General features: G+C 37.9%; 4 protein-coding genes across 9 annotated transcripts; 2 read left to right on the top strand and 2 right to left on the bottom strand.

The window, feature by feature from the left end:
• Positions 1–1,835: 1,835 nt before the first annotated feature.
• Positions 1,836–5,016, bottom strand: LOC129580390 (RE1-silencing transcription factor-like). 2 transcript variants are annotated; one of them, XM_055470745.1, is made up of 4 exons: positions 4,555–5,016; positions 3,644–3,772; positions 2,958–3,586; positions 1,836–2,871 (listed from the first exon to the last, which is right to left on the bottom strand). In XM_055470745.1, the coding sequence occupies exons 2-4, from the start codon at positions 3,766–3,768 to the stop codon at positions 2,114–2,116; spliced, it is 1,512 nt and encodes a 503-aa protein (XP_055326720.1). In that variant the 5' UTR covers positions 3,769–3,772; positions 4,555–5,016; the 3' UTR covers positions 1,836–2,113. The 2 variants fall into 2 exon arrangements, with proteins under 2 accessions (XP_055326720.1, XP_055326721.1); XM_055470746.1 differs by having other exon boundaries at positions 4,550–4,995.
• Positions 5,017–5,027: 11 nt separating this feature from the next.
• LOC129580393 (uncharacterized) lies at positions 5,028–6,192 on the bottom strand. The gene is given in 4 exon segments (XM_055470751.1): positions 5,028–5,462; positions 5,464–5,732; positions 5,794–5,961; positions 6,034–6,192. Coding segments are annotated over 4 exon segments (957 nt in total). The 5' UTR covers positions 6,143–6,192; the 3' UTR covers positions 5,028–5,051.
• A 33-nt stretch (positions 6,193–6,225) lies between these two features.
• Positions 6,226–12,054, top strand: LOC129580389 (GRIP and coiled-coil domain-containing protein 2-like). Of its 2 annotated transcripts, none has more exons than XM_055470743.1 (7): positions 6,226–6,515; positions 6,586–6,703; positions 6,773–9,814; positions 10,041–10,334; positions 10,397–11,414; positions 11,513–11,675; positions 11,764–12,054. In XM_055470743.1, the coding sequence occupies exons 1-7, from the start codon at positions 6,504–6,506 to the stop codon at positions 11,920–11,922; spliced, it is 4,806 nt and encodes a 1,601-aa protein (XP_055326718.1). In that variant the 5' UTR covers positions 6,226–6,503; the 3' UTR covers positions 11,923–12,054. The 2 variants fall into 2 exon arrangements, with proteins under 2 accessions (XP_055326718.1, XP_055326719.1); XM_055470744.1 differs by having other exon boundaries at positions 6,246–6,515; positions 6,589–6,703.
• A 300-nt stretch (positions 12,055–12,354) lies between these two features.
• LOC129580391 (elongation factor 1-alpha-like) lies at positions 12,355–16,787 on the top strand. 4 transcript variants are annotated; one of them, XM_055470748.1, is made up of 7 exons: positions 12,775–12,928; positions 12,988–13,099; positions 14,264–14,928; positions 14,996–15,216; positions 15,291–15,496; positions 15,583–15,861; positions 15,951–16,787. In XM_055470748.1, exons 3-7 carry the CDS (start codon positions 14,327–14,329, stop codon positions 16,029–16,031), a joined length of 1,389 nt encoding a protein of 462 aa, XP_055326723.1. In that variant the 5' UTR covers positions 12,775–12,928; positions 12,988–13,099; positions 14,264–14,326; the 3' UTR covers positions 16,032–16,787. The 4 variants fall into 4 exon arrangements, with proteins under 4 accessions (XP_055326722.1, XP_055326725.1, XP_055326724.1 ...); XM_055470747.1 differs by lacking the exons at positions 12,775–12,928; positions 12,988–13,099 and adding an exon at positions 12,355–12,708; XM_055470750.1 differs by lacking the exon at positions 12,988–13,099 and having other exon boundaries at positions 12,700–12,885.
• The last annotated feature ends 562 nt before the right edge of the window (positions 16,788–17,349 follow it).

The raw sequence follows: 17,349 nt of genomic DNA, 5'->3' as shown, positions 1-17,349 counted from the left end.
TCCAGTTATTTTCTCTTTTTTGGACACTTCGAATCTGTCATTTTGTAATCGCAATCTTTCAGCCATCTGCGGCGATGTTCGTGCCACGAATACCTCAGTCTCTGGATGATCTTCCATGTAATGCTTCGATATGAATGGATCATTCTTGCCACATAACAAACATACCGTTTGATAGAATAAGTTTTTGCAATGCATTTCTCGGTTTGTGTTTCTTATACGTGGATCCAACATGTCGGTATCGTCTTCACTTTCAGAAGTAATTACGACGGTATCGTCTTCAAGATGTTCCACATTTTCATATCCAACGTTATCTTCGATTTCAAATTGTGTGGAACTGTCACTTGACTGGTCTTCATCGTCGTTTACTCCATCATTCGATATTTGTTCCTCGTTCAGGAGAGTTACAGCTGTTTTGATGAAATAAAATTTATTTATATGTTTAAATATGGGACTTTAGTTTTTTTCATTGATTCCTACCCGATGGAATATTAACGTGTTCATTCATTTGATGACTTTGTTTCGAAAGAACCCTTCCACGTTTGAAGTCAATATCTGAAATGGTTTCCCATTTTCGCTTCCGTTTTGGCTCGGTACCTGCTGCTTCACCTGAATCCGATGCCTCATCAGCTGCCATTACAGTTTCATCCACTTGAAATGTGAGTGATTCATTCATGGTATCACGTAGCGTAGACACGACCGTGTTTGATTCCAAATCAATGCTATTGATTTCAATGTTGTTCGATGATACGTCTTTCATTCCTGGAACCTCAATATTTTTGTTCAAATTGGAGCTAGGTGGACTATCAAGAGTCGCTTGGTCATTATCAAAATCACTCTCGATATGTTCGCCACTGATATTCGTGCGTTTGTCATGTGAATATTTCAGTAAATTCTCCAATGTCATAGTATCATCGAACGTGGTGGAGATTAGCTCACATAGCTTTTCATAATCATCCACATTGAATTCACCATCTGAGGAAAATTCCCAATTTTCTTCTTCGTTTGTAATCGATACATGATCCTCTGTTCGGTGCTCATTCGATTCGGTTTCACCCAGTTGATCGATTACAAGCTGAAGTTTTTCACCCAAGCTATTGAATGATACGATACGACACAACAGAAAGCAATTTTTCAAAGATTTTCTTTCATTCTATTCAGTTCTAACAACATAGCGGCTGTTATAAGAGCAGAAATTTACCTTGATAACTCGTCAAACGCAGTTGGTCGATCGACGCTTTGCCCGTTGCCATTTTCAATATCAGCCACGTAAGTATGTCCAGTATGTTTTGACAATAATTTTTGATCAAAATGAATGATCCGCTGTTCATGTTGCTGCAAAAAGTGTAAACATCAGTTGCCGGAATAATTTGCAAAACTCAACACAGATTCTATTTATTGTTGTCTGTATGACAACTTCATCCCCGGAGAAAACTACGGAAAACTACCAAAACTCACAACTGAATTGACGTTTTTCTCTTGTTGTGGTATAGTTGGAATTCTATTTGCAACAGATTAACTTTCTTCCCCGCAAAAAGTATAATTTAGTACTTTTTTTCAATAAATATTGGAAGTTTACAAAGATTTTGTACGGTGTGTGTAAAGATTAAATCGGGGAAAGACCACAAAATGCCGCAATGACGTTTTCACATTCAAATTCAAAACAAAAGTGTGATGTGTTGAATATGAAATATGCAAAAAAAAACGTCGGAGCCGTCGACTGTTTTGATTATGTTTGATCTGCGAATATTCGAGATGTGCTTCAACATCAGCTACATACTTTAAACATTTCCTAGAACAAGTGTCGTATTCCATAATAAATAAATGAAAATTCTCCGTTTTAATGTTTATTCAAATTCAATGTTGTGTCTTATATTTTATTTCGTTACAGTAATGCCTAATGACCATGCTATGGGGGTATAGAGTTTAAATGTATTTTGTGCTTATGTATTTATGTTGACTGTTATAGAGTTTTCAAGTTTTTGTTGGAGAAAAATATGAATGCTCCTTCATTTGTTAATGAAGAGATGAAAAAAATATGAATTCTGGATACGTGTTGTACGTTTGGTTGTTGCTAGCATGAGATATTTGGTCGATCGTCATCTTCTTGGTGCGACTATTTCGGTTTGATGCGTTCCAGGTCGGGAACCAGTTGAACCTTTTCGTAGTGGCACTTTTCTTCTGGTCCCACGTATCCGTGTTCATTTTCCAGGTGCTTGATGATATTACCGCGGTAAAGCTGAGTGTAATTGCAATCCTTGCAGATGAAACCCATGACGGAATCGCGTCCCGAATGAATATTGACCGGCTCTTGGCGGCACGTTGTATGCTCCGTCTTATGTTTGTATGTTGCATCGCATGTTTCGCATCGGAACATCTTTTCACCGGTGTGAACCAAGAAATGGACAACCCATCTGTATTTCGGCAGCGATTTGCTTTCTTCACAGAACAAACAGATGCCAGTTAAACTACCTTTGTGTTGCGTGAATTTCTGGGCTTGTTGCCGTAGCAGGTTTGCCATTGTGGGCGATGGTCGAGAGATCGGAATTTCCGATTCGGGATGTTCACGAACAAAGTGAGGTACGAAATGCTTTTGGGGTTTCTTGCATAATCCGCACCATTTCTTGTGGAAATCTTCGTTTTTCACGTACATGCGCTGGTCGGTATTTCTTCGATGTACGATGTTCACCAATTTGTCATCGTTCAATTCAGCCAATCTCATTCTGGGACGTTGTACGCAAATCGTTTTGCGCGATAATGAATGGCGGTTTTTCATTGATTTCACAACGTTTTTTGATTCGATGACGGCTTCATGCGATGACGTAACGGACATTTTAAGGTCTTTTGTAATGCCATCGTTTGACGAGCTGATGTCTATTGTAAATAGTGAACAGTTTTGTTTTTTTTTTTTTCATTAAAATTTAATTCATTTTCACTGGATTCGAATGAGTTGTTTTTACCTGAATGCGAAGTAGCGCCATTCTTTAACATGCCATAATCCAGGCTACGTCTTCGTTGCAAAAATTTTTCCACTTCCTCTTTGAACTGCGCCTTTCTCTTTGATCGTTTGGGAACACCGAGTTGTGCTTCATCTTGTGTGGTTGTCACAACAACTTCAGCTTGAATAGTAATTTCATCTGGTTCGTTTTGAATGTCCGTCTCATGGACTGCGCAGTTTTTTTTGTTCATATCTTCCAATTGGTCAATGGCATGCGTCAACAGCGCTACCGCGTGGCTGGTATCATTGACCGTGGTTGCATCGATTTCTTCGCCAATGGTTTGTGGATTCGATGGATGTTCTTCGATGGCAATGTGCTCATTTTGAGCCGTCTCATCGACTGCATTCAAAGTTGGATGGTCATCAACTTTCTCCTCCTCATTCATTCCTACGTCAACCACATTGTTTTGCTCGGCAGCATCATTCGAAACCACTTTTTTGTCTTCCACGCCTTCTCCTCCTTTAGTGGGTTCCGGAGAAATATTCGATGAATGATCCTCGCTATTGCCGTTCGGTTTGTTTGATTCTTCGACTGACACATGTACCAATTCATTAAGCATAGCCTCATGCTCGCGAAATGATCCGAGGTAACTGAAATCAATGTAAATTAGATGAATTTATTTCAATTAAAACTCGTTCAATATTCACCCCAAAATGTCTTGCGCCAAATCAATTGGGATAACATCAGGATTTTCGGAGCGTTCAATTTTCCATAGAGCATGTAACAGTGCACCGCACATCGCTTTCAAATCGGTCACGAAAACGTTCGTCATCGTTCTAGAATGTTCGAAATATGTTGATATTTTAGAAAAATGTACTAAAAAAATCCACACCACTTGTTGATATATCCGATGTGAAAAAGAAAATAATCGAATTGAGTGTTGATGTAAAATGTTGATGTGGATGATGCGTTTTTCGGAAGAAAAGCCATAAAAATCTCAAACACTTTCAACTCTCATTCAATTGGATACAGTTTACGATTCGGCGAACTGCTGTGATTGTGTCATCGAATTTCAACATTATTGGCCGCACACTAAGTGCAGACGCATGAAAAAATAAACAAACAAATGGATATTGCGTCTCCAACGACGAGATTCGGTTCGAGCATTGAAATTTATGGCTTTGTTCGGATTAACACGGTATTTGGTACTTTGTGATTCTTATGAGAGTATTGCTAAATAAACCGTCATTCCAAATGACAAATAAAAGTTTCGGCTTACATCCAATTTCAGTTTTGGTTTGTTCAATTTCTAATGTGTATGCGTTGAGTGAAATGGCCGATCCCCAAATTTGTCGATCGTCGACACACCAAAATTAGACCAATGCACGAATTTATGAAAACGGACTATTGAAATCTATTAGTTGACAAAATGACTTTTAACGTGCCAAACACGGTCCGTACAACAAGATGTGCTTATTTCTTCGTCACACACACATTTCATCACTTCAATTAAAACCGATTCTTCTTCATCATTTTCATTGGTCTATCAATTTTTTATGCTGTATTTTATCATATTCTACATTTTTCTATGAACAAATTTTAATGTACCGTACCTTACCCGAATTGTGTTTGTTTCCCACGCTTAAACAACAATCACCATGCAAAAGAGTAGTGCGAGACCGCGTCTTGTTATACCGAACGTGCAACCTGATGTATTCAAATAAACTCAGCACTCTTTCTTTTGCATCAATCGAAGCTACAACATAACGCAACCGCATCTTGCGCGACTGGCTTCTTCCACAGCGTTAGTTTGGCACACTAACACACTGTCAACGTTTTGCTGGTGTTCGCATTCAACAAATAAACACACAAGGATAAACAAATCGAAGCGTTAGCTACAGAAGAATGTTGTGATACAATGAGATCATCGTGTACGAATGAAACAGCTATATTGTGTGTGTTGTGATTGGTTGTCGTCACGCTGTCAACAGGAGACACTTTCGTCCAAAAGTTTGAAATCGATGCAATCAAACGTCAAACGAACAGAAAAATCTGAAAACTAAACGCAACACACAAAACACTTTTTCTACATTCAATTTGTGTTACAACAGCAATTTATTCGACGTTCTTAACAATGATATTCGCAGTTCCAGTGAAAACTGGAATACCTTTTTGTTTACATTCGTATGCTATTTTCTTTATGTGTCGATTTTCTAGCATTCTTACTGTTATCGTGATTTCCTCATCACAAACACACTTTTGCGGAAATACAAATTCCTGTAGTAACACAATTGAGCCGGCACCCGGCACCTTTGTGCCGATAATGCCTGCGACGATTGCATTTAAAAATGCACCATGAACACAACGTCTCTCTGGTGGACACTCATTGCTATGGATATAATTCGTATCGCCAGTCAGTTTTGCGAATGCATCCACTTCAGCCTGTGTGATGATGCGTTTCTCAACCACTCGCGGCAGATCTTTGATGCCGCAAAATAGCGTTTGAATGACATTTCGAGTGGTCAACAACGGCCTAAGTCGATGGCTCAGTATCATTTCGAGCTGTTTCTAGAAAGATTGTGGCTAGATTCTGAAGTGGAATATTCGGCGATTTTTGATAGGTTGCAACTTTAGAACGATTGGCCACGGTAAATATGGTTGAATGTGTTTTGACTGAATCCAACTGGAGCAATGCAGCGATGGAATTTTCGACAATTTTCGAAGAATTATGTGTTAATAAAGATGAAATTGCTTCAATTCCGTTCTCAGCTATGATTATTTGAAAACACGCCGGCTCTAGAAAGAATATTTACGATTTTTAGAACCAAACATAATTGAACTGAATAAAGCACATTACCTAAGCACAGATTGCAACAGCCGGCGATTCCGTGCAAAACTAAATTTGGATTGGGGCTTGACAAAAGTTGTACAAATAGTTCGACTGCCTTGGATTCCCTCAAATACTCGTAATTCAGTGGATCGTAAGCGAAGTTGGCTAGATTTGCTGTGACTTGCTCTTGAGCCTCTGTTGAAGGAGAATATACGTTTTTATGGATATTTTTTGGTGACGGTAAATAACTAAAAATGAAATACTTGCCAACATTTGTCGTTTCGTAGTATTCGTCAACTAGAAGATGAATGAATTCCCTACGATCAATGCCATTTTGCGGTGTTCTCTCTACCAATCGCTCCTTACTGCTGAACATGACGATTATATCAGAAAAAAAAACTCAAAACATGACATTTTCAAAGCAGCTGATTATTGTACGCTCTCACTGGCGTCCGATAGGGATATCGCTATTGTGACATTTCAAACGTCATACACTAATGTTCATTACTTCTTTGCTCATATCATTGTTCTATCCAATATTGTGTCACTTTTTTTTAGTGTCAACAAATAGATTTAATGAATACGTGTTAATACATTCCACTTCAGTATTTGTTTTCTTTTTCTGCAGTGAACTCATTATCACGGCATTAGACTAATGAATAATTAAAAAAGGTTTCGTGGCACCAACTAATCGATAAACACTAGTCTTTCGAAATAGGATAAAATTGAGGCGAACCATGGATTCGTCCGTAAGTAAATGAGAAGCAAACAATTTTTGGAATTTTGCCATCATTTTCGATATACTGTCAATTTTTGCAGCAGGGGAGTGCATCATCGGAGAAGAAAGGTGTTTTGGAGGGTCTCGATCGCGAAGAACTGATACGAAAATGTAAAGGATTACTTGGAATTGCACAAAAAGCGAAAAAAGCCAAAGATGGTTTGTTTTTCATGTTTATGTAATCCATGCCCAATTTTATTAATCTCAATTTTCACTTTTCTATTTCAGAATTGGCTAATGAAGTAACAGCCTTGAAAGAAAAAATAACCGAATGTGATACACAGAAACAGGCCGATAAAGAATGTCTGAAAACTATGCAAATGATGGTTGATGCATTGACCGAAAACAAATTGGAAGCCACCAACAAAATTGACGATTTAGAAAAATCAGTGAAAAAATTGAATCAGCAGTTGAGCTTGCACAATGAAAAGCTGGCCAAATTATCCGAGTTAGAAATTGAAAATGAAGCAAAAGATAAACGCATTCAACGATTGACCGATGAAAACGAAGAACAAGAAATGGATCTCCGGAAACTAGATGAAAAACTCGCTAAAGTGTCTGAATTGAGTCAACGTCAAACACAAGAGCTGCTGTTGCTTGAGCAATCAATTGATAAATGGAAAGCCATGGAAGATGCTTATCATAAGTTGCAACTCGAAAACAAAGAGCTACAAGCAAAAATTGAGGCTGTGCAATCGGTGACCAACAACGAAACCACAATACCAATCACTCAACACGAGGATATAGTGAATGGTTTGCAAACGGAACGCAATGAAAACCGTCGATTGTACGAGGAAACGAAATTCCAATTGGAAGTGTTGAATGAGGAATTGGCAAAATTAAAAGCAAACAACGATGATGAGGAAAAAATTGATGTGCTTAAAGAGCAGCTGAGACACGAAAACGAACAGCTGACGAAGCGATGCGATGAACAAGCCGTCAAAATCGATAAATACAAGGGAAAAGTGTGCGAATTTTCTAGTAAATTGAAAGAGGTGAAACAATCAAAGAAATTATTGGCCGACACTGTTTTTGAGTATTCGAAATCGGTGACAAAGTGGCACGTACAAATATCACATGCATCGAAATTGCTAGTAAAAGAAGTGGACAGTTTGAATAAAACTAAAGTTGAACTCAAAAAACAAGTCGAAAGTGGTGAGTTAACCGTGCAAGAGCTGAGAAAAACTATCGATGATTTGGAACTTCGTCTTGAGGAAGCCGCAAAAATGAATGATACTGGCGATGTTAAGGAGAAATATGAAATGTTGCTCACCGAATACAAGTCGCTTCAAACAGATATTGGAAACAAAAACTCCGAAATCGCCAACTTGACACAGGAATGGGAACAGATTTGTACATCATTAAAAGAGGAAAACGAAACTCGCGGCTCGGAAATTGAGAAACTCGTCAAGGATTGCCAGAATAAAACGCAACAAATATGCAAACTCGAACAAAAGGAAGCATTGGCCACCACGAAAAACGCCGAACTTTTGGTTGAATCGAATCGCTTGAGCGATATGGTACAAGACTTGCAGAAAACAATCGATGAATTGGAGGCGAGACAAGATTCTGATGCTGCCAAAAATAACGAAACTAATGATATCAAAGAAGAGCATGAACAGTTGTTGACAAAGTGCAATTCACTTCAGAAGGAAATTGAAGATAAAAATTCCGCAATTGATGACTTAAACAGGGAGTCGGATCGGATTTCTGCCTTGTTGAAGGGAGAAAATGAAAAGTTAGTGGCTGAAGTTCAAAGACTAAACGAGGAGACTCAGCTGAAAGCCCAACAAATAACCGATATCGAAGAGAAAGAAACCCTGGCCAATAACAAGTACGCTAAACTGTTGGACGAATCGAATAAAATGGTACAAGAGTTGAAGAAAACGATTGATGTTTCCGAGTCTCGTCTTGCGGCTGCTTCAAAGAACGATAAAATCCGAGAGAAATATGACAAATTGCAAACGGAGTACAAGGCTCTTCAGGATGAAATTGTTGATAAAAATTCACAAATCGACAACTTAAAGCAGGAGTTGGAACGTATTTCTGCTCTATTAATGGAAGAAACCGAAAAAATGGCTTCTGACGTTCAACGACTTAACGAAGAATCTCAGGTTAAATCACAACAGCTATCTGATCTTGAAGAGAAAGCAGCTGTGGCAAACAACAAGAATGCTGAACTATCTCATGAAAAGGATGTATTGAACGAAATGGTAGAAGAGTTGAGAAAAACCATTGGTGACTTAGAGTCTCGTCTTGCGGATACTTCAAAAACTGATGAAGTCAGTGAGAGATACGAAAAATTGCAAACGCAGTACGAGGCCATTCAGAAGGAGATCGAAAGTAAAAATATGGAAATTGTCAACTTGGCAGAGGAATCGAAACGTATCTCTGATTCGTTCAAGGAACAGATTGCAGAACAAGTTGCAGAAATCGAAAAACTTACCGATGAATGTCAAGTCAAATCTAAACAAATAGCTGAGCTTGAAGAGATTGAAGGTGTTGCCAATAAGAAAAACGCCGAACTTTTGGCTGAAATGCGTGAATTGAATGATGTGATGAAGAAACGTGGCGAAGTTATATCGAATCAGAACGCTGAAATCGATGAATTGAGCGCCAAACTCGATGGCCAGTCAAAGCAGATCAGTTCATTGGAAGAGGGCGTCAAAGAGAAAACCAAAATAATTGACCAAATGCGCAATCAATTTGATAATCAAAGCGAAATATTGTCAACATCTACTATTTCAAGGGCCGATGAGGTGGCTCGAATGAGAGACATCGAAGATAGTTTTGAGGAAAAGTATAACAAATTGCGCGGTTTGGCCCTGAAATTGAAGAAAAAAATCGCTGAACAACAGGCCATCATCACTAAGCTTGAATCAGCTCAACCAACACCCACTGAAACATGTAACACCGTTACTGCTCCTGCTCCAATGCCCGCTCCGGCACAAGCACAAAATCTAATATTACTTCAAAAAGAAAACGATCGACTACTTGATCAAATCGACGCAATGAAATCGGAACAAAAGCAATACAAATCTGAGATTAACCAATTGAATCAACAGATTAAAAAGGTTGAGGAAGAAATAAAATCGCTGAGAATCGTGAATGAAGATATTAAAGCAACTGCCGATAACAATCTTAAAATCAAAAGTGCCTTAGACGAACAGATCAGGGCTGGCGAAAAGCAAATTGAAACGTTGAAGAATGACAACAAATCTGTGGCACAACAGTTGAAAAATGCCGAGAATGAAATTATCAAAATAAAAGGTGAGTTGATTTGTCTATAGCATAGTCTCTTTCGTTGTCAATGTTTTTCTCGTTCGGAAAATTTGAATAATCTAGAAAATCAAAATTCTGACGGTTCGTGACACTCAATTCAGTCAAAGCAGTCGAAGAAACGGGTGTCAGTACTCTCAAGAAATTACTGATGGATAGAAATTTCTTGCAATGGATGTGTTCGCTAATCACATGTTTTCTTTTTGCTTTTTCTCAGATGTGGTAAAACAAAAGGAGAATGAAGTCTCGCAGAAAGCCGAAGAAGTGTCGAAAATCAAGGCCGAGATGAACAAATTGAAGGCAACGATGAAGAAGAGCAGCGTCTTGAATTTGGAAGTTGAAGCCTATGAAAAATCACTCACTGAAGTGTCGTTGAAGTATGAGTCGACGGTGAAGCAGTTATCCGAAGCAAAAACTGAAATCGAGACACACCAGGCCGCCATCAAGAAGCTAAACACCGACATTCAAACTCTGACCAACCAACTCGAACTGGAAAAACAGAACTCAAGCGGTAATTTTCGTTGTAATTATTCTATTGTTTGTTCAAGTAATCACACTCTTTATTCAATCTAGAATATCAACAACAAACCGAGCTGCAGCGAATCAAACTGAAGGAAAATACTTCGGAGATTTCTGAATTAAAGCGGTTTATTGACGATCACGTTAAAGAAGCGAATCATATCAAAATCGAGCTCACCAATTTGCAATCTGCTCAGTCGGAAAATGAAATCGAAAAACAGAGATTTATTTCCAAACTCAAGACCGAGAATGAAAATAATGTTACCAAGATTTTATCGCTTGAAGAAGAAGTTCGTGATCTGCGATCAAAATTGAATAATTGTGAGCAGGAATTGGCTAATGTTCAAACCGATTTTGCGAGCTATAAGGTTAAAGCACAGGCAGTTTTGCGACAGAACCAATCTAAGGATTCGAGCAATGAAGAAGAGCTAAAAGAAGAGTTGGCCATTTTAACGCAAACAAAAGAGGACTTGAATGCTAAATTGGTACACGCCGCTGAACAGCAACGCCGACTGGAGAACACCATCGAAGAGCTAAAGGGTGAAAAGAGCAATTTACAGGATCGATGCAAAAAATTACTTCAATTGCTCGATGAAACAACACATGAAACGCGTCAACAAATCGAACAAATGCAATCAGAAAATCGTAAACAAACTCAAGACCACCATGAAGCCCTGAAGATGCATCGCTTGCAAGCTGAGACCCTGAACAATTGCTTCAAAAATCAAATCGAAGAAATAAAAAAGAAACACGGAGAAGAAATTGCAGCATTGAAATCGACAAAAGAAGCAAAGAATGCTGATGTTTCGGATACGGGGTTGAGCCTATCCAAAGGCGCGCAATTAACTACCGAGCAGCGCATTGAGCTACTTATGATGGAACGGCAAGATGGTGAAGGCTCCGAATGCACATCGTCTACAAATCAGAGAAAAACATCCAACGCACGCGGCAAGCACGAGGTAATTCCATTAGATGAACTCTTGAATAACACATTCGATGAAGAATTGGAAATAACTGAGCACAACGAAGAAAAATCCGTTCCCAAAGAGAAGTTTGAAGCCCAGCAGAGCCGGTGAGTTATCAGAAAACGTTGATAAGAATCTAAAAAAATACTTTGAAATATCTCAATCGGAAATGTGTACTTGCTTAACGAAAACATTTATATTACAGTGTGAAACATTTGTCAACATTACTTTCGGAGGCTGAAATGGATGTGGCTCGATTGACTGAGATGAACACTATGCTGAAGGAAGAGCTACGACGCCAGGAGCGATCGACAGAACGCGAAAAAGAAATGAAGAATTTGGAGTATATGAAAAATGTCATTTTCAAGGTAAGACACACTGCACACAATTATATGATGATTTTTCTTCAGATTTTCATTGCTGAAAATTATCTTCAAAAATGCATTCAATTTTCAGTTTTTGACGATAAACAATGCCGATGAACGAGCACATTTGGTGCCAGTATTAAACATTATTCTGAAATTAAGCCCAGATGAAAATAAAACATTGCAATCGGTGGCAAGAGGTGGTGATGGAAGCCAATCTAGTTGGAGCAATCTACTGCCAATGTGGTAGCCTTTTCAATAAAACCTTATTAAATATACATGATACACAAACACACACCTTCTCATTCGTCCAATATTCTTGTGTAAAAATTTATTGTGTCCAAGATGATGGAATAAAAATCCAACGGTTTTAACTTAAAAATATATTTTTATCTAATTAATATGATTCCGAAATAAACTTCACGTTTCCATTAAATCTAATTTGTTCTGAAGAATATCTGGTGCAATTTGTGCGCAAATTATCATAATTCCTAGTGGGAAAATTCAAAAATTTCCAACGATTTATCATAATTCAAAAAATTATCCGTGCTACACTGTTAAACTCCTTTGCAACGATTCAACTTAAATCAATAATGGACACAAGCAAAAGAGCATCATCGCTGTGCGTTTGTAGTATTTAATATATTATTGCCGAAACCAAAATTGGTGACTCCTTTGATTGTTGTTGAATTGATGGATAACAGCCTACGTTGATGATATAGAACATCTGAGAGCGGTGAAAAGTGTATTCTATTCTGTTTCGGCATTTCACCGTACACTCACACACAAACACATACAAGCAAGCTGTACACGACCTATCTATCGATATTTTGGCGTGTAGAACTACACAGACAAGCGGATACACCGTTTGCAAAGGGCTCGCTTCAGAATCGGCAACACAAATGCACACGACGAAAGCGTTTCAATAGGAAGAAAAAGGAGAAGAAAGGCCACACGCATGTGCAATACACATTCAAATCCAAATTCAATCGTGCCGTCGAAAATATCGTTCTTTCGTTTCGAATACGTTTTGCGGGTAAGTACTTCCCATAATCACTTGAGCTCGTCACTTCTGCAATTCTCTTTTATTTTTTTAGTTAATTCAACTAATAATTTTTGCCTATATTCGGTTGTGAATATCAAATAAACGCGTGAAACCATTTTTTATTCCGAATAAGTATTTATTTCATAGGGTTATTTCGTCTGAAAAAGTGTGAGTTTTTTTTTGTCGTGTCGGAATTTCTGCCGACTCCTAGGTGATTATTAATATTGAGACGCAAAAAAAGCACAAATCAATAAATACTCATTGTTTTAGAGAAAAAGAATCCGAAAATCATGCAAATTTGATGGAAAACGTTGAAAAATTACATTTTCATGATGAACGACCGGTCAAAGGATTTTGTGCTGTGTTTTGGCATTTTTACGGGGTATTTACATTGGTTTCGTCTAGCCGGAACCCATCTTGGAAATTCAATTTATTGATTTTAATATGAATATGAATAGTTCTCACACCAATTACAACTTAAACACATCCAATTGTTGGAAATCTCACGCAAAATTGAAGCAACCGTTGAATCAGATGAAAAAAAAACTGGTTCGGTTTTTTTTTTCAATTTCGTTGCCAAAATGATTCATAGTCACCGGCAAGTTTTCGAGAAAATTCGATTTGCTTCTACCGGTGTATTATAACATTCCGATTGTGTTATTTCATCATTCAGTAGATGGTATTGATTGTCTTGGAAACAATGGTCCCACCACGATATGTGCTCTATGTCACACATCAACATGAAAATCACATTAGATTCACACATGTACATCACAAAAATTAGATGCATCTTTTTTAGTGCAAGAAAAGAAGACAAGACACAAAAAAAAAGAAACAGAGCCACTCCGAAATTCGATCTCAAAATAACCGTAAAAATGCCGTCCGTTTGCATTTAAGTGCGCAGTTTACGATGATGATGAATAGCTATAGAACGAATAGACATAGATTACTATGACAATGTGTGACTACAGAGTGGAATGGCAATATACGCCACAGAATTAATCAATATTTTCAAATTGAACATAAATGAAAACCCACATGACATATATAATCTACCTACATTAATAATTTAAGCTATCATCATCAATAATAACCATTAGTCGAATGCAAAGTGAGCATCGATTTGAATTTCATGTTTGGCTTTTGCAACTTAAATTTTCCATTTAACAAAAGTGTAAAAGCAAATGTGGTAGAGACAAGAGTTGCCGACGCTGCGAAAGTGCTGTGCATTGAGCATAAAATAAAGTTAGATTTGCCGAGTGATGCGTCGCTGCAACGAACAAATTTTAGTTTCGGCAACTGTCTTAAAATATCCTCTCCTCTCTCTGCTTGTGGGTTAATTTTGATGCGTATGCATGCTAGTAAGCATCGGCCTGACTGCAATACTACTCTCTTTTTTTGCATGTTTCGGACAAAAAGAGAATTCTGTATTTAGTTCACAAATGAAAATTTCTCCGTACATATAAATAGTCACGTTGATTCAAAAGCACATCCACATCTCTTTTTTTTTCTCTTTTCTTGTTCACTCTTTTTTGCCGCAAAATAGACAAACTGAATAGCGACACATTTTTGCGCGTGTAATTGGAAATAAAAAAAATCGTTTGAAAAAATGGGCAAGGAAAAGTTTCATATTAACATTGTCGTCATTGGACACGTAGACTCTGGTAAATCCACTACAACCGGTCATTTGATCTACAAATGCGGCGGTATCGACAAACGTACCATCGAGAAATTCGAGAAGGAGGCTCAGGAAATGGGCAAAGGCTCATTCAAATATGCCTGGGTCTTGGATAAATTGAAGGCTGAACGTGAACGTGGTATCACCATCGATATTGCTCTGTGGAAATTCGAAACGGCCAAATACTACGTTACCATCATCGATGCTCCAGGCCATCGTGATTTCATTAAAAACATGATCACCGGTACGTCACAAGCTGATTGTGCCGTCCTTATCGTTGCTGCCGGCACTGGCGAATTCGAAGCTGGCATTTCAAAGAATGGACAAACGCGTGAGCATGCATTGCTTGCATTCACTTTGGGTGTGAAGCAATTGATTGTAGGCGTCAATAAGATGGATTCAACTGAACCGCCGTACAGTGAAACACGTTATGAAGAAATTAAGAAGGAAGTCTCTTCCTACATCAAGAAAATCGGTTACAACCCAGCCGCTGTGGCGTTCGTTCCAATTTCTGGATGGCACGGAGACAACATGTAAATTTATTTCATCGATTTGGATTTTTTTTGGTGGAATTTTTTTGAAATACTTCCTTTTATACAGGCTTGAACCATCCGACAAGATGCCCTGGTTCAAGGGATGGGCTGTTGAACGCAAGGAAGGAAAAGCCGAAGGAAAATGCTTGATTGAAGCTCTTGATGCCATTTTGCCACCGTCGCGCCCAACCGACAAAGCATTGCGTTTGCCATTGCAAGATGTTTACAAGATTGGCGGCATCGGTACTGTGCCAGTCGGCCGTGTCGAAACAGGCATCTTGAAACCAGGTAATAAAATAAGCTACAGATTTGAAATTATTTGCGTCTTAACCGGTCTTTTCCAATAAAATATTTGATGGCAGGCATGGTCGTGGTCTTTGCCCCAGCTAACATCACCACTGAAGTCAAGTCCGTTGAAATGCACCACGAAGCTTTGGCAGAAGCATTACCAGGCGATAACGTTGGCTTCAACGTGAAAAATGTCTCTGTTAAGGAATTGCGTCGTGGCTATGTGGCAGGAGATTCAAAGAATTCACCACCAAGGGGAGCACAAGATTTCACCGCACAGGTATGAAAAATGGCTGTTTTCCTATATTTAAATTGTTGTGCATTAAGAGAATCCAATGAAAAAACGTTTCTTTTTCTGTTTATCAGGTCATTGTTCTTAACCACCCAGGTCAAATAGCCAATGGATACACTCCCGTGTTGGATTGCCACACCGCTCACATTGCGTGCAAATTCGCAGAGATCAAAGAAAAATGCGACCGTCGTTCGGGCAAAACAACCGAAGAAAATCCCAAGGCCATCAAATCTGGCGATGCAGCCATTATTAATTTAGTTCCAACTAAGCCGCTGTGCGTTGAATCGTTCCAAGAATTTCCACCTCTTGGACGCTTTGCTGTTCGTGACATGCGTCAAACCGTTGCAGTCGGTGTAAGATACGCCTCTTGATACAGTTTAATACTGATGTGGAACAAATTATGTATGTTTTTTTTTCCTTTTTGCATTTCTATTCTCGCCAGGTCATCAAATCGGTGAACTTCAAAGAGGCTGCAACTGGAAAAGTCACAAAAGCCGCTGAGAAAGCCCAAAAGAAGAAATAACTAGGCCAATGCCGAACTAGTGAATTACAGCAGCATCAACGTTCAATTGATGATTTCATCAGCGATAATTCCGATAAAAAACAACTACAATTATTATCCAACAGCCGTCAGACTTCTTCATCATATAACAATTACCATTGTAACAGCACCAATACCTACACATGTTTTGATCAAGCCAAATGCACATCCAAACAGCATCATGACCACCACATCAAGTTTAATTCAAGACTCATTGTTAAATTGTTGGGCATTTTCGGTGTAAGCAGTATTTTAAAACGACATCGCAAATTTTTCCGCAGGAAAGAACAAACAACAGCATAAACGATGCACACACGGGAATGCAAACACATTTGATAATCGATCATTTTAGTTGAAATAGACATTTTTAATTTTATCGATTGAAATGTTTTCAGTTTTGTTTTGTGGATTCAATTAATTTATTATTAGAATCCCAATTCCAAATCTGAACGAAAAAACTCTAATCAAGACAAAACACATTCAAAAAGACAGATCAAAACCGTAACAATCTCAATTTTATAAAAAAAAATGGAAGAAAAAAAAACATCTGACCCAAATTTTCTAAATTACGTTTAAATAATTACTAGTTTTTATACTTTAAGTTAATTTGTTTTTTTTTTTGGATTTTTTCTGCTGAGACGAAAATAAAAACACAATGTCACAAGCAAGTGATCAAATCAAATTTTACAGCGACATTTTATGGAACTATTAAAGCATTTACTGGCTTGAGAAAACAAATTAAAGTGTCTTTTATTTGGAATTTTCTAATTATAATATAATAAGATATTGTATTTCAGGCTGGAATGAAGACTTAACGGGATTTCAAGTGGCTGCTTGTTATTCAGGTGTATAATGTTGTTAATCTTAAACAACAATAGTCGTTTCACCTCAGAATATAAAGCGTGGAACAGTGAATTATTCAATGATCTACTGACGATTATGGGGAAATGATTTAATAATCTAGACACGAATGAATTTTCAACAATCAAATACAAACCTTTAATGTATTGAAGATTGCTAGAACGAATCGAGTAACTTACCTTCTCCGCATTGCATCATATTCTTTGAATTTCCATATGAATTGCATCGTTTTGCTTATCAATCATTGGCCGGCTAAAAAAAATTGGCAAAAGTATTGTCAAAAAGTCGAAAGAGAAAAAACACCACAAATTTGTTGTAATTGTTACAATTTCATTGAATTTTATTCTGAATTTTCACAAAAAAAGAACAAATGGCAATCCGATCAGAACTGATGTAACATTGCAATTAAAATGAATTCTGTGGTTGGAGTTAAACAAGC

This window comes from Sitodiplosis mosellana, unplaced genomic scaffold (assembly GCF_009176505.1).
Source record: "Sitodiplosis mosellana isolate CC-2019 unplaced genomic scaffold, AAFC_SMos_1.0 Smas_scaffold_1, whole genome shotgun sequence".
NCBI classification, from domain to species: domain Eukaryota; kingdom Metazoa; phylum Arthropoda; class Insecta; order Diptera; family Cecidomyiidae; genus Sitodiplosis; species Sitodiplosis mosellana.
Note: the sequence above shows the minus strand (reverse complement) of the source record. Positions and strands in the feature narration are given on the sequence as shown.